Source organism: Aptenodytes patagonicus, chromosome 5 (genome assembly GCF_965638725.1).
Source record: "Aptenodytes patagonicus chromosome 5, bAptPat1.pri.cur, whole genome shotgun sequence".
Classification (NCBI taxonomy): Eukaryota; Metazoa; Chordata; class Aves; order Sphenisciformes; family Spheniscidae; genus Aptenodytes; species Aptenodytes patagonicus.
Genome location: NC_134953.1, coordinates 23,687,139 through 23,710,973, shown reverse-complemented (window position 1 = coordinate 23,710,973; position 23,835 = coordinate 23,687,139). Strand labels below are relative to the sequence as shown.

Genomic DNA, 23,835 nt, shown 5'->3' with positions numbered 1-23,835 from the left:
CTGGGTGTGATACCTGTCCCACCACAGAGATCCTGTGTGACTCTGGGCAAGTCACTCTGGGACAGTTTGAGATGGCACAAATGCAACCTAAGTGACTTTCCTCAGAGCTGTCTGCAGAGAAACTTGGAGTACCTGTGTGAAATGCTGAGCTGTCTCTAATAGGAGTTATACCTTCACACTAGGGCATCCGACTCTGGGCTTTAAGCTGCATTCCCCATCTATAAGATGGGGCAGGTAAGTACATTAAAAGAGGAGATGCTCTATTAGAAGGATGGTGGGACCCATCTATATATCGGAGAGAGAGAAAGAGAAATCCATGCTGAGGACTCACTGGAGTCACCCAACAGACGGAACTTGGCTGCTGAGTCCCTCTACACTAGGACTTCATCATTTTGTTATGATAACGGGAAGGAAAATCTGGACTAAAAACATCCAACTTGATTTCTTACCAGGGTTACCTGATGATTACACAGCCATATTCACGCACTGACTCATGTGCTCGGTAGGAAAATGCTGAAGAGGCTCTTTGCGCATAACCTTTCCCCCCTCCCACCTTGAGTCCCTCTTTTAGAAAGGAAAAGACTTGAATGCAGTAAATATTTATGGGTAATGGTTTCTAATTCAATTCTTTGTAGTGTAAGAAATTGAAGGGAGGTTGGCACCCACACAGCAAGACCTGTGCAAACAGCCTTCCCACAGCTCCTGCAGCGACTGGCGTTTGGTCAGAACTAACCCAAGTTTAAAGCAATATAGATTAAGTATCTTCAGCAAATCACTTAACTGAGATTACCGGTGCCATCTTGCTCATCATCTCCCTGGGCTTTGGACTATTACAGCCTGTCCCCGAGTCAAAGGTTTGCCCTCTGCAAGGGATGTGTGTGCTGCAGCGCTGTTGGGTGCAGGACGGCAGTGCAGGCAGCGTTGGGGCAGGACACCCAGCTGGGACAGCAGGCTGTGTGTATGGCTGTGAGTTGGGAAAGCCACGCATATATCTTTTTCTTTTTCTTTTCTGGTAGTTAAGAAGAAGGGCACAACTGGCCTGAAACTGAGCAACCTGATGAACCTTGGGAGGAAAAAATCCAGCTCCCTGGACAGCCCAGAGAGATCCCTGGAGACTTCAAGTAAGTGGCAGCATGAGCCCCTCTGCAGGGACTTGTCTCAGGGCTGGATCTCGGTGTGCAGGGCAGTATGAGCACCAGGCATCATCCTCCTCAAACACGCATGTGCCAGGCTGTCCTCCTGGGGGAGGCAAAGAGGCCACGGTCTGCTTGGTCCATGCCAGTAAATCCATGTAGATTGTGGTGCCTCTTACACATTAAGGTGACTGTGTGGCTTACAAGTGCTGGCAATAGCTCGCAGGGTGACCCAAGAGGAAGGGCAGGTAATACCAGACATATACACAGAGGGCATCTGTGCTGCTTTTCCTGGGCACCAGCCCAGGATGTGGGAGTCAGCAGGGAGAGAGCTGTGTGGGTCAGCTGGTATTCACCATCTGGGACCAACTTTGTCCCACTATCTGCAGCCAACTTACTGCTCCAAACCTAACCTAATTTCAAGCGTCTCATTTGGAACAGATTTTTTCCCCTTTTCACCCTGTTTTGTATGGATAGGACAGCTTGTCTTTGTGCTTTTGGTCTTTGTCGTTGCCTGTGGCTGTGTTGTGTGTGATCTCGGAACTTACCCTGATATCAAACATCCCCATGCACACAAATGAGTTTGGATTCCCTCTCCCCATGGGGTGGAAAATGTGCCTAAGTAACCTGTGCTTGCTTGCAGGTTACCTGAATATGCTCGTGAACAGCCAGTGGAAGTCCCGTTGGTGTCAGATAAAAGACGGTCACCTCCATTTCTACCAGGACAAGAACCGAAGCAAACTGGCTCAGCAGCCCCTGAGTTTGGCAGGTTGTGAAATTATCCCAGAGCCAAGCCCTGATCATCTCTACTCCTTCCGCATCCTGCACAACGGGGAAGAACGGGTCATTCTGGAGGTAGTGTATATCTCCAAGAAAGCTCTGCTTTAAGTCATCAGCTTGGGTGTCTTAGTAGGCCTAAATGCTGGTGAGGTCCTCCAGAGGGACCCTCAGTCCAGCAAAACAGAACTTGAAGTGTGGGACTTTGGTTCATCTGTCTGTGGTCACGTAGAAGGTGTCCCACCTAGCTGGTAACCCAGGCTGTGTCTGATGCTGGCGCCTCCAGAGGACCATTCAGCCTTCATCTTAGGCACTCATCTTAGGGTGGGATGAAGGGTCCTCTGGAGGTGCCCATCTCTCTCCACTGACTGTAGGATAACTTTGGATGATTAAGTTATAAGGGATGCATTTCAGGTGGTTAATGTTAGATGAGAGGAATGCCACTTTAGGGATTTAAGTCTGTAGTTAGGAGGAACAAAGAACTTCATCTTCTGAAAACAGAGTCCCAAAGCCATGGGTCATGCATCCCAAATAAACAGATGACAGATCTGCCCCTGAAAGCGCAAGTGAATTCATCTCCATCTGTTACTTTCCTTTGCCTGCATCCAGGACTGTTTATCTCTAATCTTAGTTCTCTCTGACGACAGCGTGATTATAATAGGAGGTGGACAATGTGAGCAATTTCCTGTATTTTTCCAGTGGGTGGAATATTTATAGCTAAACAACTGACTTGGAGGGCCTGCCATGAAGTTTGAAGGTGTTTTTGTTTAGCTTCTGGTTCAGGCTATGTCTGTGTCTAAGAAATTTTGCCTAATTACAGATGTGAAGAAGAGGTGCTGGGAAAATTTACATTTTGTGAATGGAAGAATCTGTATTTTGTTGGGATGTCAGACTCAATGTACAGGCTGGCTGGCTGGCGGGCTTCCCAGGGACTGAAGTCTCTGCTAAATAAAACAGATTGAAAGCTTAAAATATACTTTCCAGTTTGGGATTCACTTGCCCTGAATTTTACTTTGTGCTTACTGCTCTAACTCCTCAAATCAAAGGAAAAGATGGCTGCATCAGCCCACTTCTTCTTGCTTCAGGTAGAAATCCCCCACTACCGGCAAGTGTATGTGGCTATTTGCTAGAGCTGACTTCAAGGCACCATATTTAACTCTTCATTTTGCAAAAGTCAGACTGTTCACTGCAGCTGGGAATTTGGTACTGACATGTTAAAGCGAGGGGTTCTCTTTGATGTTCTCTGATCCCACTTTAAACTCCCCCCTTCCCCTCCTTCCCTGTGCAAATAGCCCTGGAAGGGGTTTGGGGTCTGGCATAAGGAACTTGCAGGCTCCCTGGTGTGCTCGGGTCTCCTTGCACGTCTGTGTTTGGCAATCCCATTGCTGCGCTCTGCTGGTGCAAAATAAAACCTGCACACTTTCCTTGCCAAAGCCAGCTCCCCGCCAGCATCTCCAGCCCCAGAGACTTCTCTTACTCTTGTAGGCAGCTGAGCTGATCACCATTGAAAGGAAAATGCAGACTGACTAGAAATTTTAGGAAGGAGTTAAGCAAAAAGCTGCATTGATATATCTTCCAAATTTGCAAATCAGTCCATACACAGAGCGGTACTTCCTTCTTATTTTAATGCGGTCTCAGGTTTAATATAAATACCTGGCCGTTCATCTTTCCCCTTGCAAGCCTAGAGGACTGCCAGCGTACTTCCCTACCCAAGGCTAAGCCTGCATTAGTCTTGGGAGTGCAGAGAAACTGCTCTTGCAACCTGTACTATCTGTCTGATCACCTTGTAGGCAAAGTCCTCAGAAGAAATGGGCCACTGGCTGGGCCTCCTCTTGTCGGAGTCAGGTTCGAAAACAGACCCAGAGGAATTTACCTACGATTATGTGGATGCTGACCGGGTTTCCTGCATTGTGAGCGCTGCAAAGAACTCGTTCTTGTACGTCAGCGGTAACGCATGGGGCCACACGGACTGGTGGAGGGGGGAAGCAATCTGGAGCGGGGGTCCCTCCACTTGCGGGAGGTTGGCTGCCATGGGAATAGGTGGTAAATTCACGGCTACAGCTCAGTTGCTTTCTTTGGAAGCTCAGTGCAGGACAGAAGAGCACTTGTCATTGTCCCACCATGACGCAGCTAACCTGAGCTGCAGCTTGCAGCTCATGCCCAGGTGGCTTTTGCAAAGGCAGGTTGGTGGGGTGGGCTTGGCTGGGGGGTGCAGGGCTGTGGGCACCCAGCCACGCGGTTCACCGTGCCACTGGGGCAGGGCGGTTGTGCTGCTGCTGTGCTGTGGCCAAGGGCTGGGCAAGAAAGGAAAGAGCTGAGAGAAATGTAGCCCTACTCTGGTGGGTGCTGCTTACTGGGGAATGGGAACAGTGATGACATTGCTGCACAGCTCTACCTTCTCATCTCCTGCGTCTGGCCATGTGGCCCTGCCCAGACCCCAGGACTGCTGTGTTCAGATGCCCCAAAGTGCAGCACAGTGCGGCTGTGCAGCGAGACCGATCCCTCCTGATGGGATGTCCCGCTGCCTATTCACAGCTTAATGCAGAGGAAGTACTCTGAGCCCAACGCCTATATCGACAACCTGCCAAAGGGCAGGATGCAGCAGGAGGAGCTGTACGACGACGTGGATCTGCCAGACCTGTCTGCGGTAAGATGCCCGGTGCTGCAGGCAGCCACCCTGCTGCAGCAAGCTCTGGGGAGACCATGGGCAAACATCTGGCCAGGGGAAGTCTCCAGCAGTGAAGGGGGAGGGTTTTCAGACTGTGGCAAAGGGGATTCCCAGCCCCTGGGGAAATCCAGGCTTTTGCAATGGGGCAGAAGTGGGTGCTGGAGAGTAGTTGCTAAGGAATGGGAGAGAGGATTCCAGCAAGGTGCTGTAGGGATCCTCAGGCAGATGGGATAAAATCCCACAATTTCCATCAGTAAACAGCATGGATTATTTGGTGATAGATGGTGGATTGTTTGGAGCCTCGTCCATCAAAATTCCTTTTGATGCCTGTGAGATCGAGTCCTGTGTGTAAGGATAAGAAAGATGGGCCATGCTGGGAATGGGACTGTATCCTGGAAAGGCAAATAATCTGGCAGGGGTCACTAGATGTACAACCGTGTGAGATCCTTGCATGGGGCTGCTGCTATCATTGGAAAGACCTATTGAAGGAGAGCAGGAAGGGCCTTTCCTTCAGTATACCAAAAAGCCCTGCATGGAGTGACTTAAAGAATGGGGATTTAGTTCCTCTAAGGTTTATGGAAAATACTCTGGGTTGCCTGAGATGCTGCTGCTCTGCAGTGAGATGTTTCCTGTACTTCTGGCTGCAGCAGATGGTCCCTTTTCAGGGGAACATTCTCCTTTTGCAGGAAGAAGTACCCAAGAGTGAGAACAAATTGGAGGGAGACCAAGACAGAGTGTACCTGGACCTCACCCCAGTGAAGTCTTTCCTACACTGTGCTGGCAAGAAGTCATGCCAGCCTTCACCCCTCAGCTCACCGTCTTTAGAAAGGGCTGCCAACAAGGCTGCAGCAGAGACCACAACCGAGACAGCCCTTGTGACTAAGGAAGCCGAGCCCTGTAGTAAGGCAATGGAGACCTTGGAGCAGGTACTGTCCTGAACTGTGGTGTGGGGCCAGGCTTACTCAGCGAGCCAGTTCCCCCCACCACATCATCTCACTTCATTTCCCCCCCCAGAAACACCCAGAGAAGCCAGAGCCCGACGAGGCGCCACCACAGATGCCCGCCATCAAAATCCAGACACAGCAGCAGAACATCGCCTTCCCCCAGCCGGCCCCCGAGCTGCCAGTGGGCACAGTGACGGCGGGCAGTCCCCAGCTGGTGCCCGCACACCGGCCCAAGCTGCCGCTGCCGGGTGAGTGAGCTGTGCAGGTGGGTGCCTGGTGTGTGCCCACTGCTGCAGGGGCTTGAGGAGAGGTGGTGCCTCCAGGCATGAGTTTTGCCCTGCTCTATGGTAGTTTTGTGGTGCCCAAGGGGCCTGATGCATCTCCTGGTTGGTGACCTTCCTATGCCTCATCCATTTTGTTTCTAAGCTCCTGAAAACATTTTACCTCCCACTTTTTCCCTGGCTGAGCTTGACTTGGTGGGTTGTGTTTCCAGCAGCAGCAGTGGAAACCAAGCTGGGCAAAAACAGGACGGAGGCGGAGGTGAAGCGGTTTACAGAGGAGAAGGAGCGGCTGGAGAAGGAGAAGGATGAAATCCGGGCTCAGCTCACCCAGCTGCGCAAGGAGAGGCGGGAGCTGAAGGAAATGCTTGCAGGCAGCACAGGTAGAGTGGGGCAAGAGGTGATGCATGGAAATGAGTCAAGGTGGGACCATGGGAAAGGAGAGAGTGATGAACCTAGCCCACCTGGGACCAAAAGGGGCTTTGCACCTCCAGCAGTGGGGAGAACCTGGTGCTCTGAGACAAACCACGTAGCTGAAATTATGCTAGAGCAAGAGCTCACTCTGTCACAGTCCCTTTGGGGCAAGATATAAGGAAAATGTACAGGAGTAATACTTGCTCCAGTCCCTGCTCCCCTCATGAGCTCCCCAAGTCCCCTACAGCCTCCCAGAGCTGCGTGCCGAGGAGGTGCCTTGCAGAGCTCCCACCGGTGCCTGGTGTCCACCCCAGCTCTGCACTGGCCACCCAGGAACCGGCCTGCACTGAGCAATCCCTCCCTTCGCAGACAAGATCCTGGAGCAGAGGCTGAAGGAGATAGAAGAAGAGTGCAAAAGGAAGGAGAGCCAGAGGGTGGACCTGGAGCTGAGCCTGGTGGAGGTGAAGGAGAACCTGAAGAAGGCGGAGTCCGGCCCTGTGACGCTGGGCACTGCTGTGGACACCACGCACCTGGAGAATGCAGCCCCCCGGGTACGTTGGGGGCACCCCTGGGATGCACAGCAGCTTTCCGGCAGCCAGGCGGTCGCACTGTCTCAGCCTGCTTAATTATATAATAACAATATTATATTATTATAACATGTAATCTTATATAAATATAAACTATAAATTTATATATTCTCTAAGTTATAAGTTGTTAATTATTATCTATAATATACATAAAACAATAATGTAATAATAGAATGCGGTAACAGCAGTGATGGGGAGGTAAAAGGGGGCTGGGGCTCAGGAGAGCGGCTGTATTTCCCTGTGGGACCTTGAGCAACACCCTCCAGGGCCATGCAGGCCTGGGCCCAGCTCCTTCTGTGCTCAGCTGAGTCAAGGGGTGTGTTTTGGGGGGGAGATCCAGGCATCTAAATTCTTTCCTGGGAACTTGGTTCCCACGACACAGAGATGGTCACCACCTGAGCCCTGCTCCGCACCTCTGTTCAAGTCCTCAACACCCAAACACCACACACACATGCACATCCTGGTGGTGTTTCAAAATTGGCATGTCACTGAAGAACACATCATGCAAGTGGGCTGTGACTGTTGGGCTTTTCTAGGAGATGGTGGGGAAAGGCAGCAATCTCAGTAGTCTAAAGTCATCACAATTTCTATTATTTTTATTGTAGATTCAGGCAAAAAGTGCCAGTCCGGCAAATAGCACAGAGAACTCACCCGTCAATTCAGCAACGGCTTTAAAGAACCGGCCTTTATCTGTCATGGTGACGGGGAAGGGAACAGTCCTACAGAAAGCTAAGGTAATACACCGATTGGTACAGGAGAAAAATCCATCTGGGACAGCTGCTGCTTTTCCCTCTGAGCAGTGGAGCAGACTGGCTGTGGTGGGACAGGGCTGGGGGCGGGTCTTACATCTTGGTCTGGGAAGCACCTGTGACCAAGCACCACTCAGAGCAGGCCAGCCTGGTTTTCCTCTGGTCTTTTCACCTGGGCTTGCCCTGGCTGCAATTTAAATGAATAAATGTGTGTATTGTTTATAACAGGGAGTCATCCATGACCCACCCTGTGGCCAAAACCACTCGGGTACCAGATGATAGCGATGCACATTACAGCTACTGTAGCTTGCCAGATTTGCCTTTTGACTAATTTGCCTTTATTCCTTGGCAGGAATGGGAGAAAAAGGGAGCTAGTTAGAACCACGTTTTTCAGAGATGGACTAAAGACTGGAACTGCCCGTGCATGGCCAAGGGGATTCAATCATCTGTAGGTGGAGGTTGGGTGTGCAATGCAACCGCACACCAAGTGCCTCCTCCACATTGCACCAACTGCTCAGATGCAGCAATGGAGTCAACAGCTGCCGATACAAATTATCCCAAATGATCTTGCTCTTTCCAGATGAGTCCCAATCACATAGCTAAAACAATAACAACCAGTGGCAATCCTTGCATCAAATTCCTAACCCAGTTGATGTAAACAAGAATGTTACTGTACATAGGGGTGTTTTGTGTATTTCTACTCTGAAGGTTTATCAATGAGTTATTAAGGTTTCTATAATAGTGACAGTAGTGGGTTCAGAAGGGGCCTCCGCTATTCTTTATACCCTGGTGGTTTTCAGCCTGTCATGGCAAGACTTCAGTTGACTGCAATTTACCTGTCTTGCTGCCAGTCATCACTCAGCTGCAGATCATCCAGCCTTCAGTCAAGGGCAATACCCATGCCTGAGTGATGCTTGAGACATGAATGAGAAGCACACAGCAGCCTGTCCAGGGGATTTTTAATCGGTGTCCCGATGCATCCCAGCATGTGCTTACTCCTACCACCCTGCTGCACATATGCCAGAATATCGAGAAAGATCCCTGTTCACCTTCTCGTGCTGTAAGCTGTGCTACAGACTGGTGGCACCAAGAGCTCTGGGCAAAGATCTGCCAGGCAGATTCAGTTAATTTTCTTGAAGATCTTGATCTATTTCACCTAAGGAGTTTGTTCTGAAGAAAAAAAAAAATCATATTTGAATGCTTGTTAATAATTTATCAAGGGCACAGGCCTGCTCAATCTGTTTGATGGGGAAGCTGGATCCTGATGCACCCTTCCAGGCTTGTGCATTCCAAGCGGAGGGGAGGTAAAGCCATCCCTGTGCTCCTGCCCTGGCTGTGAGCACCACTCTGCTGATGCTCTCTGGTCCCCACAGAGCCATGGCAGGCCAAGCTCACCCCACAGCTGTACAATCTGCTGAAGACATCCCTGTGCGAAAGGGGCCCCACCACATGGGCAGGGCTCTCCTCCAGGCCCAGCAGCCGAGGTTGCACCACTGTGTCCCTGGTGGGCTGCTGGCTGTCTTGGTGCTGTCACCCTTATTTCAAAATTAATAACTTACTTAATATAGCCTTTGGGCCCTGGCAGTGTGGCCCACAAAACCCACCCCCTCTGCCCTAGCCAAGCTTTCTAATGAAAGATGTTGGACATTTGGGACTGCTAAACTTAGAGACATTGAAATTTGAAGGGGGTTGGGGAGGTGTGTCAGAAATCCATGCACCCTCTCCTCCCTGTAACCTGCTGTCACGTCTGATGGCCTGGAGACACCTCTGGTGGTCCTTCGGCCCTGGAGCCCAGACTCAGTAACTGGGTTGACTGTGCAGGGGCTGCAGCTGTTTTTCAACCTTGCAAAGCTAAAGCAGCACCAGTACCCTGGCTGGGTTGTTCCTGGGGTCCTGCAGCTACACCGATGAGCATCACACAGAGCCAAGGTAAACACAGACAGGCAAAATGTACCTGCCTAACCCTTGAAAACCTTTGACAGGCCTGAGGTCACCTCTAAAGGGATGCTCCTTCGCACAAAGGCCCAACAGCTTGGGGGGGTGCACAGGGCTGTGACACCTGGAGCTGGTGGTGGCAGTGAGGATGTGCTGCCAAGGGGCTCTGGGCTTGCTCACCACCGCCGTGGAGCTGGGGTGCAACAAAACACTTGGTCAGGGTATCCTGGAGGCAAGAAAGGTGCCCTCACTCCTGTTTGTGTTTTTTTTACTTTTAAAGTCTCTGCTGCCATGCAGATGGAGGAATTTGCTAATCCCAGGCCTCAGGAGGAGTTCATCGGCCCCAGCTGTTAAGCCTGTCCCTGTGCAATGTTTGCACATAGGAAAACCATACAAATAAACCACTGAAACTTCTGGTTCAGGACCCAGGGGACTTTCCTCTCCAAAGCACAGGGAGGCCATGGACACCATGAAGCTTTTGTTTTGCCCCATCATGAGCTGGCAGGAGACCCTCTCTGCACCCTAAATATATGTGTAGTACCATGCCCTCACCATACACCCTGCTGTCGTCCTCCGGAAGTTGTCCAGACATTTCACCTCGGTACTGAGACAGCGATGGATGAGAGCAGCTCTGCTTTCCACACCACAGCCCAGTCAGCTTCGGTGGTCCTGCTGGGATATCTCCATCAGGGGATGGTAAATGTAGACAAGTCCTGAAGCAACACACATTCCCCAGACAACCATTAAACAATGTCTCTGTGTCCCCATTGTTTTCCTAACTCAAGGCATTTCCTTTGTTGTAACTGTGACCTATAAAGTGGCGCTTTAGAGGGTTTTATAATAAAATGTTGAGTATATTGCGTTACATGTTTTTTCTTGTAATGATGTGGCTTGTCCCTGCTCTACTTTCCAGTAGATTTCAAGCACATCAAACCCCTGTTAGTTACTACAAAGTCCCTTAGCTATGCAGCCTACAACTGCAATGGACTATATCTTAAGTAATTTAGTTCTCTATAGTGATTGCACCATCAACCAAAAAAATTTTCGGACAGCTAACCCACTGAAAAATAGCAAGAACCCTGACAATTTGCATGAATACACGTAACAGATTCCTGCCTGTATCTCAGTAGCACAGTCCTAGCACAAAACCAGTAGAGAAAAATGCATTCACTACCTTCCTCTGGCCACTAGATAGCAACTGTGTGCAACGCTTAGTGCCTGCTGCAGTCACTGAAGGGAAAACCAGGATGGGGTTTAGCTGAAAAAGAGTTAGTAAAGAAAGTGGTTGAGGCCAGTCTTTACAGAACAGACGCCAAACCAGATACATCTGCGAAATATCTTTCAGTGGCTGTACCACTCCCGCAGAAAGCTTGGGAAGGCACCGTAGCTATGGCACAAAGTCCTGGGGAAGGTCCTGCTCCCTTTTCTTTCCTAGGAAACCTGTCAACAAGACCCTTAGTGTCCTGTCAGCCTCTGAGACCAGGAATCCCAAAAGAACAACTCGATTTGGGATTGCTGGTTTTGGGGCAGCAGCAGTTGCTTTTGTCCTTTCCCAGCAGCACTGTCCATCACCTATGGCTGCTTTAAAACACCTCAGTATCGGCTCCAGCTATCCCCAGCACACCTCTGCCTTTCGATCCCCATGGAGCATCCTGGTAGCAAACACAGCTGCCAAGGGTCATGGCTGCACCCAGACTGAGGGCTTGCTCATCCAAGCACCACAAAGTCCTTGTGCCTGACCCAATGCAGTCCCATCCCACAAAATACCACACTGAAGGATTGGGCCCAAAGACACGGCTGTGTAGGGAGGCAGAGCTCCTACTGCTACTGAAGGAAAATGCACAATTTAATGCTTATTGTTACTGCTTTGTTTGTTATTCCCATTGTAATTCTCATCTGTGCACAATGCAGCTGGGCCACCATGGGGCCTGCGGTGCGTCATAAGCAGAAGCCCATATTCTTCTGGAAGGAAATTTGCTGCTACAAACCATTTTTCTTAGCAAGTTTCTCACTTAAGTACCTCCAGTTCTTGCTTTGGATACACGGAGCAACCCTACAATAGCTACTGGGAGATCCCACCAGCCTGCCTAGCACATCAAAAGAGCTAGTGGACACTTTTTGATTTTCAACTACGACACAAGTGCCAGATTTTAAAGAAAAATAAAATAATCTCTTATTGGTGGAGAAGTTGGCCTGAATGTTTATATAAGCTGTCTGGGGGTATGAATCAAATTAATTTACTTGTACTGAAGAGAATAAGATTGCAGACTTTTAGCAAGCTGAAGAAGCCAGCTGGCTTTAAGGAGAGCATCAGCAGACCCGGTGCCAGCACTGTGGTAGCTCTCACAGGCTGGCCCTGGGTGCTGGTGCCCAGGGAAGGGGGCACAGTGAGGTCCAAAGCCCAGCTCCCCTGCTGCAGCCTTTACAGTACAGGCACCAAGCACATTTACTCATTGCAAACAGGCATGATTTTGAGGGAAGGTAAGACTAAAGGGTGTAAAATTCATGGCACTTACTTAAATCCCAGTTTCTTAAAGGAGAAACAGGCTCTCCCCTGAAGTCCCACAACCAGCCAAGGCTCATCCAGCAATCCTACAGAGCGAGAGTAATCCACAGCTCCGTTGTTAGTAACAGCCCAGACATCTAACGATGACCTGGCACAGACGGCATCCTCTGTGCTGCCCTGATGCCAGACAGGATTAGTGCTGGCTTCACAGGGACCCCACCTCCCCAGTGGCTGTGCCAGGCTCAAACATTGACCCAGCCTTAACAGAATGAGCTCCCATCAGGTAAGCAAGTAAGTTCTCATTAAGTATTTCTGACTGAATCAAAGCAAGTCTGTGAGAGTGAATTTAATAAGGGATCATGTCAGAGACCCAGGCCACTTACTCTTTTTTAATTAAAACTTGCCGGAGAAAGGGCCTAGAAATTAGCCAGGATCTTCAACCCAAATTTTTAAAAAGAAAAACAAAACAAAAAGAAAACAGCTCAGCAATGTCCTGCTTGCCCATGGGATCAGCAGGTCTCTCCAAGACCATCCCATATATCCTGATCCTGTTATCAGCTCGGCTTTTCCCATCTCCTCCCAATGCCCTGACACCTCCTTACCTTGCAAAGTGCTTTGTCCCATACAAAAGGAGAGCTGGTGGGTGCTGCTGCTGCCAGAGCACGTCTGAGCAACCATCCAAGGCTTCAGCATTCAGCCACATGTAGGAGGAAGGTCACAGTCGCAGCACATGTAAATGCCTGACACACAGGGATCCCTGGGGCATTTCAGACACTGAGACCTCAGCCACATGCACCCAGAGGCTAAGAGCTGGATTTTGGGAACTAGCTTTCCTGAAACTCCTCCATGAGTTTCCAGTCTTTCATACTTGAGAAACTGATGCACAGGGCTAGATGTATCCCATCCAGCATTAAAATGTTGTCTCCAGCATGAGATTTCAGTCTGCAGTTCCTGAATCACACAGAGAGGTTTGTCTATCTGTGCTTAAAAAAACCAGCAGGATGATACAAACGCAGGGTTTCCCCCCAACTGAGGACCCAGGCAAGCATCCTTTGTCCCAGTAAAGCCCATGCACTCTAAAAATGTACTTACTAGCGATGTAATAAAATAAAAAGAACTTACTTACAAACAAAGATTACATCCAAACCACATTTGCCACAAGGTAAAGTGCTCAGCAGCACCGTACAAACTATCCTGCAGGCGGCAGAGATACAAGGAAAAGGCTTTAAACACCTGTACGAGGCTAGGAAAACACGTCCCAGCTCCAGAGCTGCGTGCCAGACAAGGTAAATATGCTTCAGTTTGAGAGGGAAGACCGATCCTGCACAGGACAAAGGCCTGTGAGGAGTGAACCAACGATGCTGTTAGACAAACTATAGCAGAGAAACCAGCAGGGAGCTGCAAACCCAACGACATAACGGGGCAGCGAGGGTGAGACGTCACTGTCTCTCTGATCCTTCACACAACAGAGGATGCGCAGGGAGGTTGGGAAGAGTTTTCAGAGCAGTCTGACTGGAATCCAGCCACCTCCATGGGCACTTCTGCACCATAAAATACAAACTATGTCTTTGGATGTCAGCTGTGAGTCTGATCTAGCCCATTCTCCCTACAACAAGAGACGACTGACAGATTTACAGCAGAGGCAATGCTTAGCTACAGCCATGCCTAAGTAACGTTAATAGATTAGTTTCTCGTTCTATCCCAAATGTCAGCCCTTCAACTAAGCCTCTATTTTGCTGTGCCTTAGGGACCGAAGGACACAGACAATCTACTAAAGTGGCATTGAAAAGAAAGGAAATTCTCCTTTCTCCTAGCCTGGTTTCTCCCACAAGGTACAACACTGCTGCTTCTGTCTCAGTGCCCGCTTTCACCCCCAAGAGTGCTTTAGAACATTCTTCTTTTGACAACGAACCTGCGGAGTAATTTGTGTCTCTCTTTGTACATCTAATGTTACTATTCAAACACAGGGCCAGGACATCTGGGTGAAGGGATTTTTCTTCTTCTGGGAACAACAGATGCTATTTTCACAAGCGCTGCAGTCACAGTTAATGTCTCTGCCTCGGCCCTGTCCAGAGCTGCTCGTGCTCTCCTGAGGTGGTGGATGCCATGGGAAAGGCAGCAGAGAACAGGACAATGTGAACCACAGGCCCTGGGGGAGCAATTATGTAAATTTTACAGCTTCATGGGCAAATAGATTAGTGATCCAGTGAGGCTGATGCTCTGAAGGATGTAGGCATGTGGCCAAACTGTCTTTGGAGACATGTGAGCCATCACAGCCCACCAGAGGCCCAGCTTGTGCTGCAGAGACCACTGCTGCGCTGAGGACAAGATTGGCTTAAAACAACAAGGGGAGGCAGAAATGCCATTCAGCATATTCATCCGGGTTCAGGCCAGGACAAGCACCCTGTTCTCTCCAGCCAGCTCCAAAAGGAGAGCAAAGCAACATGGCAAAGCTCAGAGCCATGGAAACAGCACCAAAAAGAAGAGGTGAGACTTGACCTGGAACGGGCAAAAAAGAAGGAGTAAGAGAAAAACATGCACTGGCAAAGCAGAGAGCGAAGAGGTGGCCAGGAGGAGGAGAAAGGAAAGGGTGGATGAGATCTGGGAGGAGAAGTCCAGGCCTCTTCCTCCTCTGACCTGCACGTTGCCTGCCATGCTCTGCTCCCAGCACCTATGCAAGCTGCTCAGGAGGTTGTCCTGGTCCTGTGCCCTCTGGGTCAGACTGTGGCTGACAATTAAGTGTGAGGCTGGGAGAGGACAAATGGAGTTAAACCTGAAAGCAGATAGACTAAGGTCCAAAGACCAGCGGGATGGTACAAACCATGACTCCATCCAGAGACTACAAGAGCCCAGACATTTGTTTGGAAATGATTGGGGGATTGGCCTTACCTGGTGTGTTTGCAGCACAGGTAACTGAATTTGACCTGGGTCAAATCTAGGAGAAAAATAGCCAACACACCTACTAAAAACAGCAACACACACTGACTGTCACAGCTCTGCCTTGGAGTTGCATAAACCATTGGATGCTCCTGCAAAACCAATCCTTTTCAAACCTCTCCTTATCAAAAATACGTGGCTACAAAATGCCCATGAAGCTAAACCATACTAGATTACTCCAAATAAATTCAGAGGAGAAAGCGGCATGGACAACTCAAAACAGAATGAGGCTCATAACGGGTTCTCCTTCCTCTTCCTCGCCTTCCTGCCTGTATCAAGCCATTCACTCCAGCACCTGGCTGCCAGTGCATAATCTATGTTATCCCCCTTCAGCAGGAGCTTCAGAATTGCTCACTTATACATATTTTCAGTCTACCTCAAAGATGTCTCAAGAAGTCTGTTAAAAAAACAAAAAAATCACACAGCACTAGAATCTGAATGAGGAAATGCAAAATGCCAATAATAAATACTTAAACACAAATATTTACTTCAATTAAAAAAGACAGCACTGGGAAGCCCAGTTTCTGCAATGCAGGAACTGGGAATGGCCTCAGCACAGTCCCTGTGCTGGAGCAACTCAATCACTGCCAAGGACAGGGGTGGCCTGCTGGATTGTGCCTGCGAGTGGCAACAAGGGCTGCCAGTCAGAGAACTGGAGCACTCAGCACATCCATGTCAGTGTCTCTGATCCACATGCCTTTTGGTGTGCCAGGGAGCTCTGGAGAAGTGCTGCAAACCACTTGAACTCTGCTGCACATGGGAGTGCTGAGGAAGTACCAGGGATCTCGGAGAATCACCCCGGAGAACTCCTATTGCAGAACAGAAACACAGACGTGGGATAAGGGCTTTAGGACCAAAGAATAAGTTCATGCTCAGTCCATTACAACCCAACAAGCACCCACCTGACCTTAGCTGACAGACATTAGAGGCCATGGGGTGGAAGTCAGAACTCCTGGGCTCAGGTAAAGAGCACAATAGTAGGGGGGAAAAAAGCACTTAATTGAGAACTTCTCACTATGGGCACAGGACCACCTCTAGGGAGCCGAAGGCTCACCACTTCCTGGCCATTGCTCCCCTGCTGAAGAGGAGGAAGGCAATGGGGAGGCTTTTGCACCGTGGAAAGCACTGAAAGCAATAGAGAGTCACAATCCAACAGAGACAGCTCCCTCCCATTAAAAGGGAGCCAGAGCTTTCCACCCCGGGAGTCAAGGAGGGTTTGTTTCTTCTAGCAGGGCAGAGGGAAAAGAGGAACAGAACAGAGTGGAAGAAGATTGCCAAAATTATTAGACCTTCTTGGGGTCCTCTCACAGTCAACTTGCTTAGTGAATGTGTAAAACAGGGCACAGCTTCTTGACAGAAGCCTTTGTTCCCCTCAGCAGCCCAAACCTCTCCACTTTCCATGTGACAAAGGCCACATCAGCACCAAGACCTGGCCACCAAACAGCTGTCCAAGAGTTACAGCCACATCTCTGCTCAAGGGAGAGGTGGAGATGTGGGATCCGTTCAGAAGGGCGGGGCAGAACAGATGACATCTGCTGCAGTTGCCATCTGCTGATCCTTACTGCTCTCACAGTGGGGTCCTTCCCAGCCGTGGCATTCGCACCGGTAGCTCCCAGGCCCAAGGATGCATACGCCCCGGTTCATGCACGGGTTGGGTTTGCACAGGTTCACGGGGCTTTTTGCTTCTGCAACAAACACAAACAGAACAGAAGGCTCAGACATGTCTACAGAGTGTTAATAGCTAGGACCCACGTCCATCAGGAATGCTGCAAAAATAACAGCAACTATATATCCCAGACTTTAGAAAATGTCATCTAGGGCTAATGGGATGGGAAAAGCACATTAACATGGCAGAAGGTGCAAGCTCACAACCCTGTCTTGATACAGAGGACAAGCTCCTCTGCGTTTAACCTAGAGAAAAGGAAGAAGAACGGCTTTACTAAATGTTCTGATCTAGAGGCTAATATTCCTAATAAAGCTTAAAAGAGTGATGTCACATTAGGCTGAATATCAAAGAAAAGCGAAATGGAGCATCTTCAGAGCTGTGCACAGAACACATGAGCACGTCTAAACCCCCCCAGATCCAGACACTGCCAATGCAGAGCAAGACACATGCCCTGCTCCAAGCTGTTTACAACCCCAAACACCACTGAAGTTCAAACCCCATTTGCCCTGGAGAGGACCTGAGTTTACATCAGAGAGGAGAAAGGACAAGAAGTCAGCTGAGAAGCAGGGATGGCACGAATGGAAAACAACACAAGATAAACTTACAGGCTTTTTTCTAGGAGGTTTGAGAGAAAAGCCTGCAACCATGGCCCAAGTTGTTATTAGTCCTGTTCTTGTGAAGTATGTGACAGCTATCCCAACCCTCTTAACATAGCAGAGCCCAGCTGTCAGCAGGGCTGGCAGTGTTTCATGCTGCCTTGCTGTGAATACGTTAGGTTAAGTAGCAGCATCCCAGAGCAATTTGCTTCCAGTCTGCTGGCAACTCCACCACAGCATTGGTAAGGGTGAGAAATTCCTCTGCTGAACAACTACGTGATGTAGAGTCTGAACCTCCTAGCCTTGCCTTTTGCCCCGCGGTAGAAAAAGCACACAGACAGAGTAGGAAAAGGGGGAGAAGGAAAGAATATAAATTCTATTGCTATCCATCAGGACAGTTACTACAGCTTACTGCATGTTGTACTCATTCTCACACATCCGAGTTTGCACATCAACTCTCAACCTACACCTAAGGTAAGCAAAATTATCTTTGAAATTCACTTTTTTGACAGTCAAATCCTAGATCTGAGACATCTCAATTGACAGTTTCTGTTGATTTTGTATCAAGCCAAGTTTGGTTCAACAACATTTTTGTTGTCATGAGACATCCAGATGGGGTCCTGCCTGACAGTGTATCCCTAGGAACAGGCGCTTTCACTTTCATCGTAGGGTGGTAGAGCCGCTGGCAACGAAAGCTGGAGGGACCTCTTGGACCCACTACTCATCTTCCAGGTGCTGGCTGCTCCCCAGAGAGCTTTTCCATGGTGCTCTGCTCCACATGCCATGCATCCACCACTTCCCTCCACGGCTGCCCCACAGCATAACCTCGTGGTCCCTGTTTGGGGAAATCATGCTATTCCACCCAGGCACCATTTCTCTGAACTCAAGCCTACTGTTAACACAGTATCATCTTAAATAAGCTTCTTGCACTTCAGGGATTACACCCTTTGATAAGCCCAAGAGTCTGTATTTCCATTAATCAGATTCATATATATTTAATGCTTGGGATCTTTTCTCCTAAAGCCTGGATCATTTTTTTCTGGTCTCTTTTCAGCTCAGCCTCAGAATAACTACGATATTTCAGGTGTCCAGAGGCAGAATCTGTTTTTCACATACTTTTATCATGAGTCATAAATTTTTTAAAGTCCTTTCACAGACAATGATTCTGTTATTGAGTCTTGGACTTGGAGTAGAAGACTGAATGAAAGGCTTATCTTTACATCACCCTTGGTCCCAGCCTATCTAGTACAAACAGTGATTACCTGCACATGAAATGAAAGCAGCAATTCAGTCTCAGGAAATGATATGTTATTACCCTGACTCATTGAACCTTGCCGTCTCTTCCCCTTCATCCGTGGCATTGTAGTTAATTTCACGGTACAGTAGATTGTTTTTGTAACAACACAGCTGAAAATACCACTGCAATATGAGCACATTGAAAAGCTCCAGGTAGAAACCATCTGCAGAGCCTGCCAGGAGACTGGCTCCTCACCCCAAAGAGATGACACTGTAGTTCTTTCTAACCCTGAAGGAGCAACAGGCATGCCCAGAGATGAAAAGGACCTTTGATTGTGCTTAAGCTCAATATGCTGCTTCTTTTGATCTTACAAACGGGTTAAAACATAACAAAAGCAAACAGCTAAATGTTAAACTCGGACTATTTTGAATGAAAAACAAGGCATGGCATTTTAACTAGAAGTACTTTTGCCACCACTAATGTCTGCAAACCAGGGCTGCTATCCTTTCTGAATAGCTGATTTCCATCAAATATAGGCACTCACACTCAGCACACAAGTGTTTCAAACTTGGTATCTGAGTCAATTTTTTCCCAGCTGGGGACTGGCCCTCAGGACTCAAAGTTTTGAAGAAAGTGCACTTTTTTTTTTTGCACAAACATGAGCTTTTACATGAATATTTGAAAATTCTTCCCTCTTGAACGCTTTGGAGATAAGGATTTGGTTCTGCAAATAAAATTAATCACAAGTTGTCTGAAGGCCTCAATTTAACAGTTTGAAGGCTTCAAAATGGACAGATTCTGAATTTAGGATTAAATCCTGTGCAACCCAAACAAAATCTTGAGAGCCGGCATGGTAACTTCAGTAGTGGGATGCTAAGGAGGAACAGGAGTGATGAGGTTTCAGACCCACCACTTCACAAACACGTGGGCACAAACCTGTTGAACAAGACAGCAGAGACCTCACTCAGGGACCAACACTGTTGGCTGCAGAAACGTGTCCCCTTAAGCCCCCCCTACAACACTGCAGGGGGTACAGTAATGCACAGCAAATTCTACAGGTTTAAAGCAACATCCGAAAATGAGCAAACTTCTTTTTCTTTCAGGGAAGGCAGAACCTAGACCTGGCAGGGCTCTAAAGAGCCAGTCACACTAAGACCAGTCTCACCCACCGGACTGAATCTTAAGAAAGGTGGTTCCTATTCCTATAGGAATGCTTTGGACAATCGCCACGTATTTATGCCATAGTTTCCCCATCTGTACAATGCAAAAGATAATATTAAGCTCACTCTGTAAAGCATCAGAAAACATATGATAACAACAGCTACAGAAGAAAGTCCCCGCTATGCCTGTTTTACAAAGTTTACCACCAGCCGGCGGCACCAGCATAAAGAGCGAGGATGGGATGTTCTCACCTTCACAGATTCTTTCGATGATAAGGTCTTGGTAATGCTGCAGGTCTTCATAGGAGGAGATGTGGACCAGGTAGTTCGGAGACCCAGTAATCCTCAGCAGCGTGTCCCTCTGTGCATCCCCAGTGACAACCACAAACACCAAGATGCCATTGTCCCTCAGCTGCTGAGCTGGGGCAGCTGCATCCTCCACGCCGCCTCCGTTTGTGAGCACCACCACTGCCTTGTTGACTCCAGGTCTTGCTCCTTTTTGCACTGTCATCACATCACCATAAATATGCAGCAAGGCACTGCCAGCAGAGGCTGAGTCCCCGAGGAAAGGCACCTGGTCGATGGCTTGGAGGAGAGCTGAATAGCTCGTGTGGGTGTCCAAAGCGAACACAGTGTGAGCTCTGCTGCCATAGACAACAAGGGCAATTTGGGTGACATCCCGGTTGATGCTGAAGTGCAAAAAGCTGCTCCTGACAAAGTCCCTCAGCCGCAGAAAATTCTCCAGGCCAACTCCAGCCGAGGCATCCACCGCAAACGCCAAATCAAGAGACTGTGCCTGGCAGCCTGGATAAAAGAGTGCAAACATGGTATTTTTCAGAGTATATATGTACTCCTTTCTGACCAAAAAAAAGCAGGGGGGGAAATGGTGGGCAAAATTCATCACTGCTGATCACTGACTGTGAAGAGTGATCTATGACCCTTTCACACCAATAGATAGAGACCCATCATAAAAAGCAGTGATGGAAGGTTAGTCCCTGGATCTGTGACTGACAAAAACAAGAATATTTATCCTTCTGTCCTTCCCTCCTCTCCGATGGAGTTCAGAAGACCTCCTCATGGTTTGACAAACTCATCCTGCAATGCCCATATCACAGTCTTACCTTCAGGATTGTCCACGCTGCAGATTCTTTTCTGCAGCTCTGGGATCCTGTTGAACAGGTCCTGGGGTTCTGAGTAGATAATTGTCTGCTTTGGATTGCCAGTGACCTTGGTCAGCTCTGCTCTCACGAAGCTGCTGCCTACACCAATCAAGAAGAGGCCTCGGTCCCTTGCGTACTTAGCAGCTTCTGCCACTGGATCCTGAGACTTGGAGTCAGTGAGCAAGACAACCACGCGTGGGAGGTCATCCTGTACATCTGCAAAGACTGGAGTGCTCCTAAAACCCTGCTGTGCAATGTACTGCAGGGCTCTGCCTGTCAGGGTTCCTCCTCCACTGAAATTCAAAGAATCAATGCTCTTCATAAGACTGAATGCATCCTTGTGTTGGCCCACCTCAATGGGTATCCTGACATCGTTACTGTACTGGGCCACCCCCACATTCATTGGCGAGTCCTGGCCCATCACTGCTTGGAGGAACCTCTTGAGGAACGCTTTGTAGCGCAGGAACCCTTCCAGCGTGACCCCCGCTGAGCTGTCCATCAGGAAAAGAAGATCCACGCTGCACTCAAGGCTCAGCTTTGGTCCTGAAAAGGGAGACAGCAATTTGTCATATGGAGGACAAAAAGACAAGCACGTCCAGCACCTCAGCTGGGGCCTGCTGGAAGCCCTTTGGTGTGGAGAAGGGACATTGCATCCAGTAACCTACATGGTTTGTCAGACATGGCATGAGCTGGAGGACAACTGTGCCAGGAGTGCACTTTATTTTGATTGGATGCCACATAAGCCTTTAGAGACAGGAAATATTTATGGGAGTCTGGGGGGATTCCTGGACTTTTGGATGGCAAACTTCAAATTAGAAATGACAACTCCACTCTCTTAGTACTCTGGGGAAAACACTCCAAGTTTCAGTACAACGTCGAGAAAGGAGAAAGTTCAAGTACCAGACCCTCATCTGTAACACCCTGAGACACTTTAAAGTGGGAGCCTTGATTCTGGGGGAAGTAAGTACAAAGCATTTTCTGAAGATCAGGACCTTCTTGGGTTTCTTACATTGAATCCCCAAAATCAGGATTCCCTCCTGGGCCCACGTGTGCAGGGAGGGGACCAACAGACATACCCTGTTGTGTCTCTCCCAGTTTCTCTGTTGTTCTGCTCACGTGGCACCTACATTTAGAAACAAAGGCAGCCACGCCAGGGTGAGACTGTCAGTATTGGTGCTCTCCATATCCACAAGGTTTCTGAGCAGCAAGACCCAGTCACTGGGCCTGACACAGTCATAACCAGCATGAGAGAAAACTCAGCCTGTCTCCCAAAAGAGAAAAGCCCAAAGGCTGCAGCCCAACCCCAGTTGTCCCTGTGGCCATGCACAGGCACCACAAAGGCAGGACACAGCCGAGAAGGAAGGAGGGAGAGCGCAGGTTCACACCTACCACAGTGGATGTCTCCTCCATACCCCACCGGGCAGAGGCAGTGGTATTTGTCCAGTCCCGCTGGGACACACGTGCCCCCGTTCTGGCATGGCTGGGAGTCACAAGGGTCTAAACGGGACCAGGGAAGGGAAAGACAGGGAGTTAGCAGGGAGCCTGCCCCTTCCCATCCTGTGCCAGTGTGAGCATCGCCATTAGTGGAAAAGGGGTCAAACTTTCGTCTGTCTTGCTGCAGAGTTTGAACTAATGCAGGGCCATGTGCACCCTCACTCACCTCCATGGCAAATTCATTTTGGGATGGCTCTCCAACAGGCAGCGGTGAAGAGAGCAAACCAGACTGTGACCTCACTTCATTTGCTTTGGAATAATGCCAGTGAAGTTATGTTCGTGTAAATACAGAATTGCTGAAGTTCATACAGCCCTTCCAGATTTACACCAGCAATGAAGGGATCAGAGTCTGGCCTGCTGCTTGGACAATGTTGTACTGACAAAGAAAATAAAGCCACTGTCATGTGAACCAGCAAAAGGATGGGGTTAAGGGCAGAACTCAAGGACCATAGCTATTTCCACAGTCACAAAAACAGGCTGGCAATCAGCAAGTGTCAGGTTCACTGCTAAACTGATGATGTTCATGGTACCAAGTGAATGAGTGGAGGCATCTCACTGCATACTCCCCTAGCTGGAGAGCAGTGAGTCCCCACAGGCATTGGGAAGCAGTGCAAACCTCTGCCCCAGGAACACGAGCAGATGAGGGTTAACTGGCTCCTCAAGTGGAAGGAGAAATGACGGGGAGATATTTTAATCCAAAAGAACTTTGGTCATAGATACCCATGAGACAAAAAAATGGGACATAATATCCACTTCCTGCTAAGGATCACAATCTCTCACTCAGAACAAAATTTTTAGAAGTGAGAGTAAAAACCCATCTTTTTATTCCTTAGTTATTACCTTTCCTGCTTTGTAAATACAATTTTAAAAAAGGCTAAGTCCTACCTGGACATACAGTTCGGAAGCATCTGGATGGGTGTTTTATCAAGACCCTCTTCCATCTGAAACAGGAAGAATAAAACCTATCATGAATTTAAAGATTAACAAGGTATCTTCAAGGTTGACCTTACTGTGTTTTAAATGGAACAAATTTTCCTTTGAAAACACAATTTTTCAAAACAAGTATTTCAAAAGAAAATGTCCATTCTGAGTGGGATGGCAAAAGAAAAAACATCATTTCACCAAATCGACTCTTCTGTTTTTTAATTCTACTTTAATGTTTTACATTTAAAGACTATGGATGTATTTTTAAAACTCCGGATGATTATTTTTTTCAGTTGCTACAGAGATGATGTTAAACTTTTTGCTCTAAATTGGAATGAAAAGAAAATTTTACAGCAGTGAGAATTTCTTATTCAATATTCATTCTACTGTCTAACTTATCCAGCTGTAACAACTAGTGGACAAGCAAGGTTTAGACTGGGAAGAAATCCTCAGTCCTCAGCTGTGCCTCCCAGTGGGATTTTTCAACTACCTTCATTTCCCTGCCCTAAGGGGATATGAACCCCCCCCACCGTAGAGCAGGAGTGTATATTTGCCACATGTAAGAAGGCAGCTAACGTTGGTTCCTGACGATGAGATGATTTCTGCTTTAAACTTTCATCCCTGTTAATTAGTTTTCTATTTCTCTAATACCTGGAGCTTCATCATGCCA

General features: G+C 48.5%; 2 protein-coding genes across 6 annotated transcripts in view; one reads left to right on the top strand and one right to left on the bottom strand.

Annotated features, from left to right (window-relative positions):
- AFAP1L2 (actin filament associated protein 1 like 2) overlaps positions 1 to 10,350 on the top strand; it is a 71,793-nt gene extending 61,443 nt beyond the window's left edge. For 4 of the 5 annotated variants that reach the window (XM_076339073.1, XM_076339072.1, XM_076339070.1 and 1 more), the window contains 10 exons: positions 1,017 to 1,121; positions 1,777 to 1,988; positions 3,701 to 3,846; positions 4,446 to 4,557; positions 5,265 to 5,504; positions 5,593 to 5,770; positions 6,016 to 6,183; positions 6,584 to 6,765; positions 7,407 to 7,535; positions 7,903 to 10,350. In XM_076339073.1, the coding sequence (XP_076195188.1) occupies positions 1,017 to 1,121; positions 1,777 to 1,988; positions 3,701 to 3,846; positions 4,446 to 4,557; positions 5,265 to 5,504; positions 5,593 to 5,770; positions 6,016 to 6,183; positions 6,584 to 6,765; positions 7,407 to 7,535; positions 7,903 to 7,929 (1,499 nt within the window). In that variant the 3' untranslated portion in view covers positions 7,930 to 10,350. The remainder of the gene's footprint in view (positions 1 to 1,016; positions 1,122 to 1,776; positions 1,989 to 3,700; positions 3,847 to 4,445; positions 4,558 to 5,264; positions 5,505 to 5,592; positions 5,771 to 6,015; positions 6,184 to 6,583; positions 6,766 to 7,406; positions 7,536 to 7,902) is intronic. The other variant, XM_076339071.1, reaches the window with a different exon arrangement.
- A 5,052-nt stretch (positions 10,351 to 15,402) lies between these two features.
- Positions 15,403 to 23,835, bottom strand: part of VWA2 (von Willebrand factor A domain containing 2) — a 28,404-nt gene continuing 19,971 nt past the window's right edge. The window contains exons 9-14 of the mRNA XM_076338124.1: positions 23,127 to 23,182; positions 22,137 to 22,244; positions 20,709 to 21,290; positions 19,840 to 20,391; positions 16,491 to 16,613; positions 15,403 to 15,737 (exon numbers count right to left, since the gene is read on the bottom strand). Coding sequence (XP_076194239.1) covers positions 15,604 to 15,737; positions 16,491 to 16,613; positions 19,840 to 20,391; positions 20,709 to 21,290; positions 22,137 to 22,244; positions 23,127 to 23,182 — 1,555 coding nt within the window. The 3' untranslated portion in view covers positions 15,403 to 15,603. The remainder of the gene's footprint in view (positions 15,738 to 16,490; positions 16,614 to 19,839; positions 20,392 to 20,708; positions 21,291 to 22,136; positions 22,245 to 23,126; positions 23,183 to 23,835) is intronic.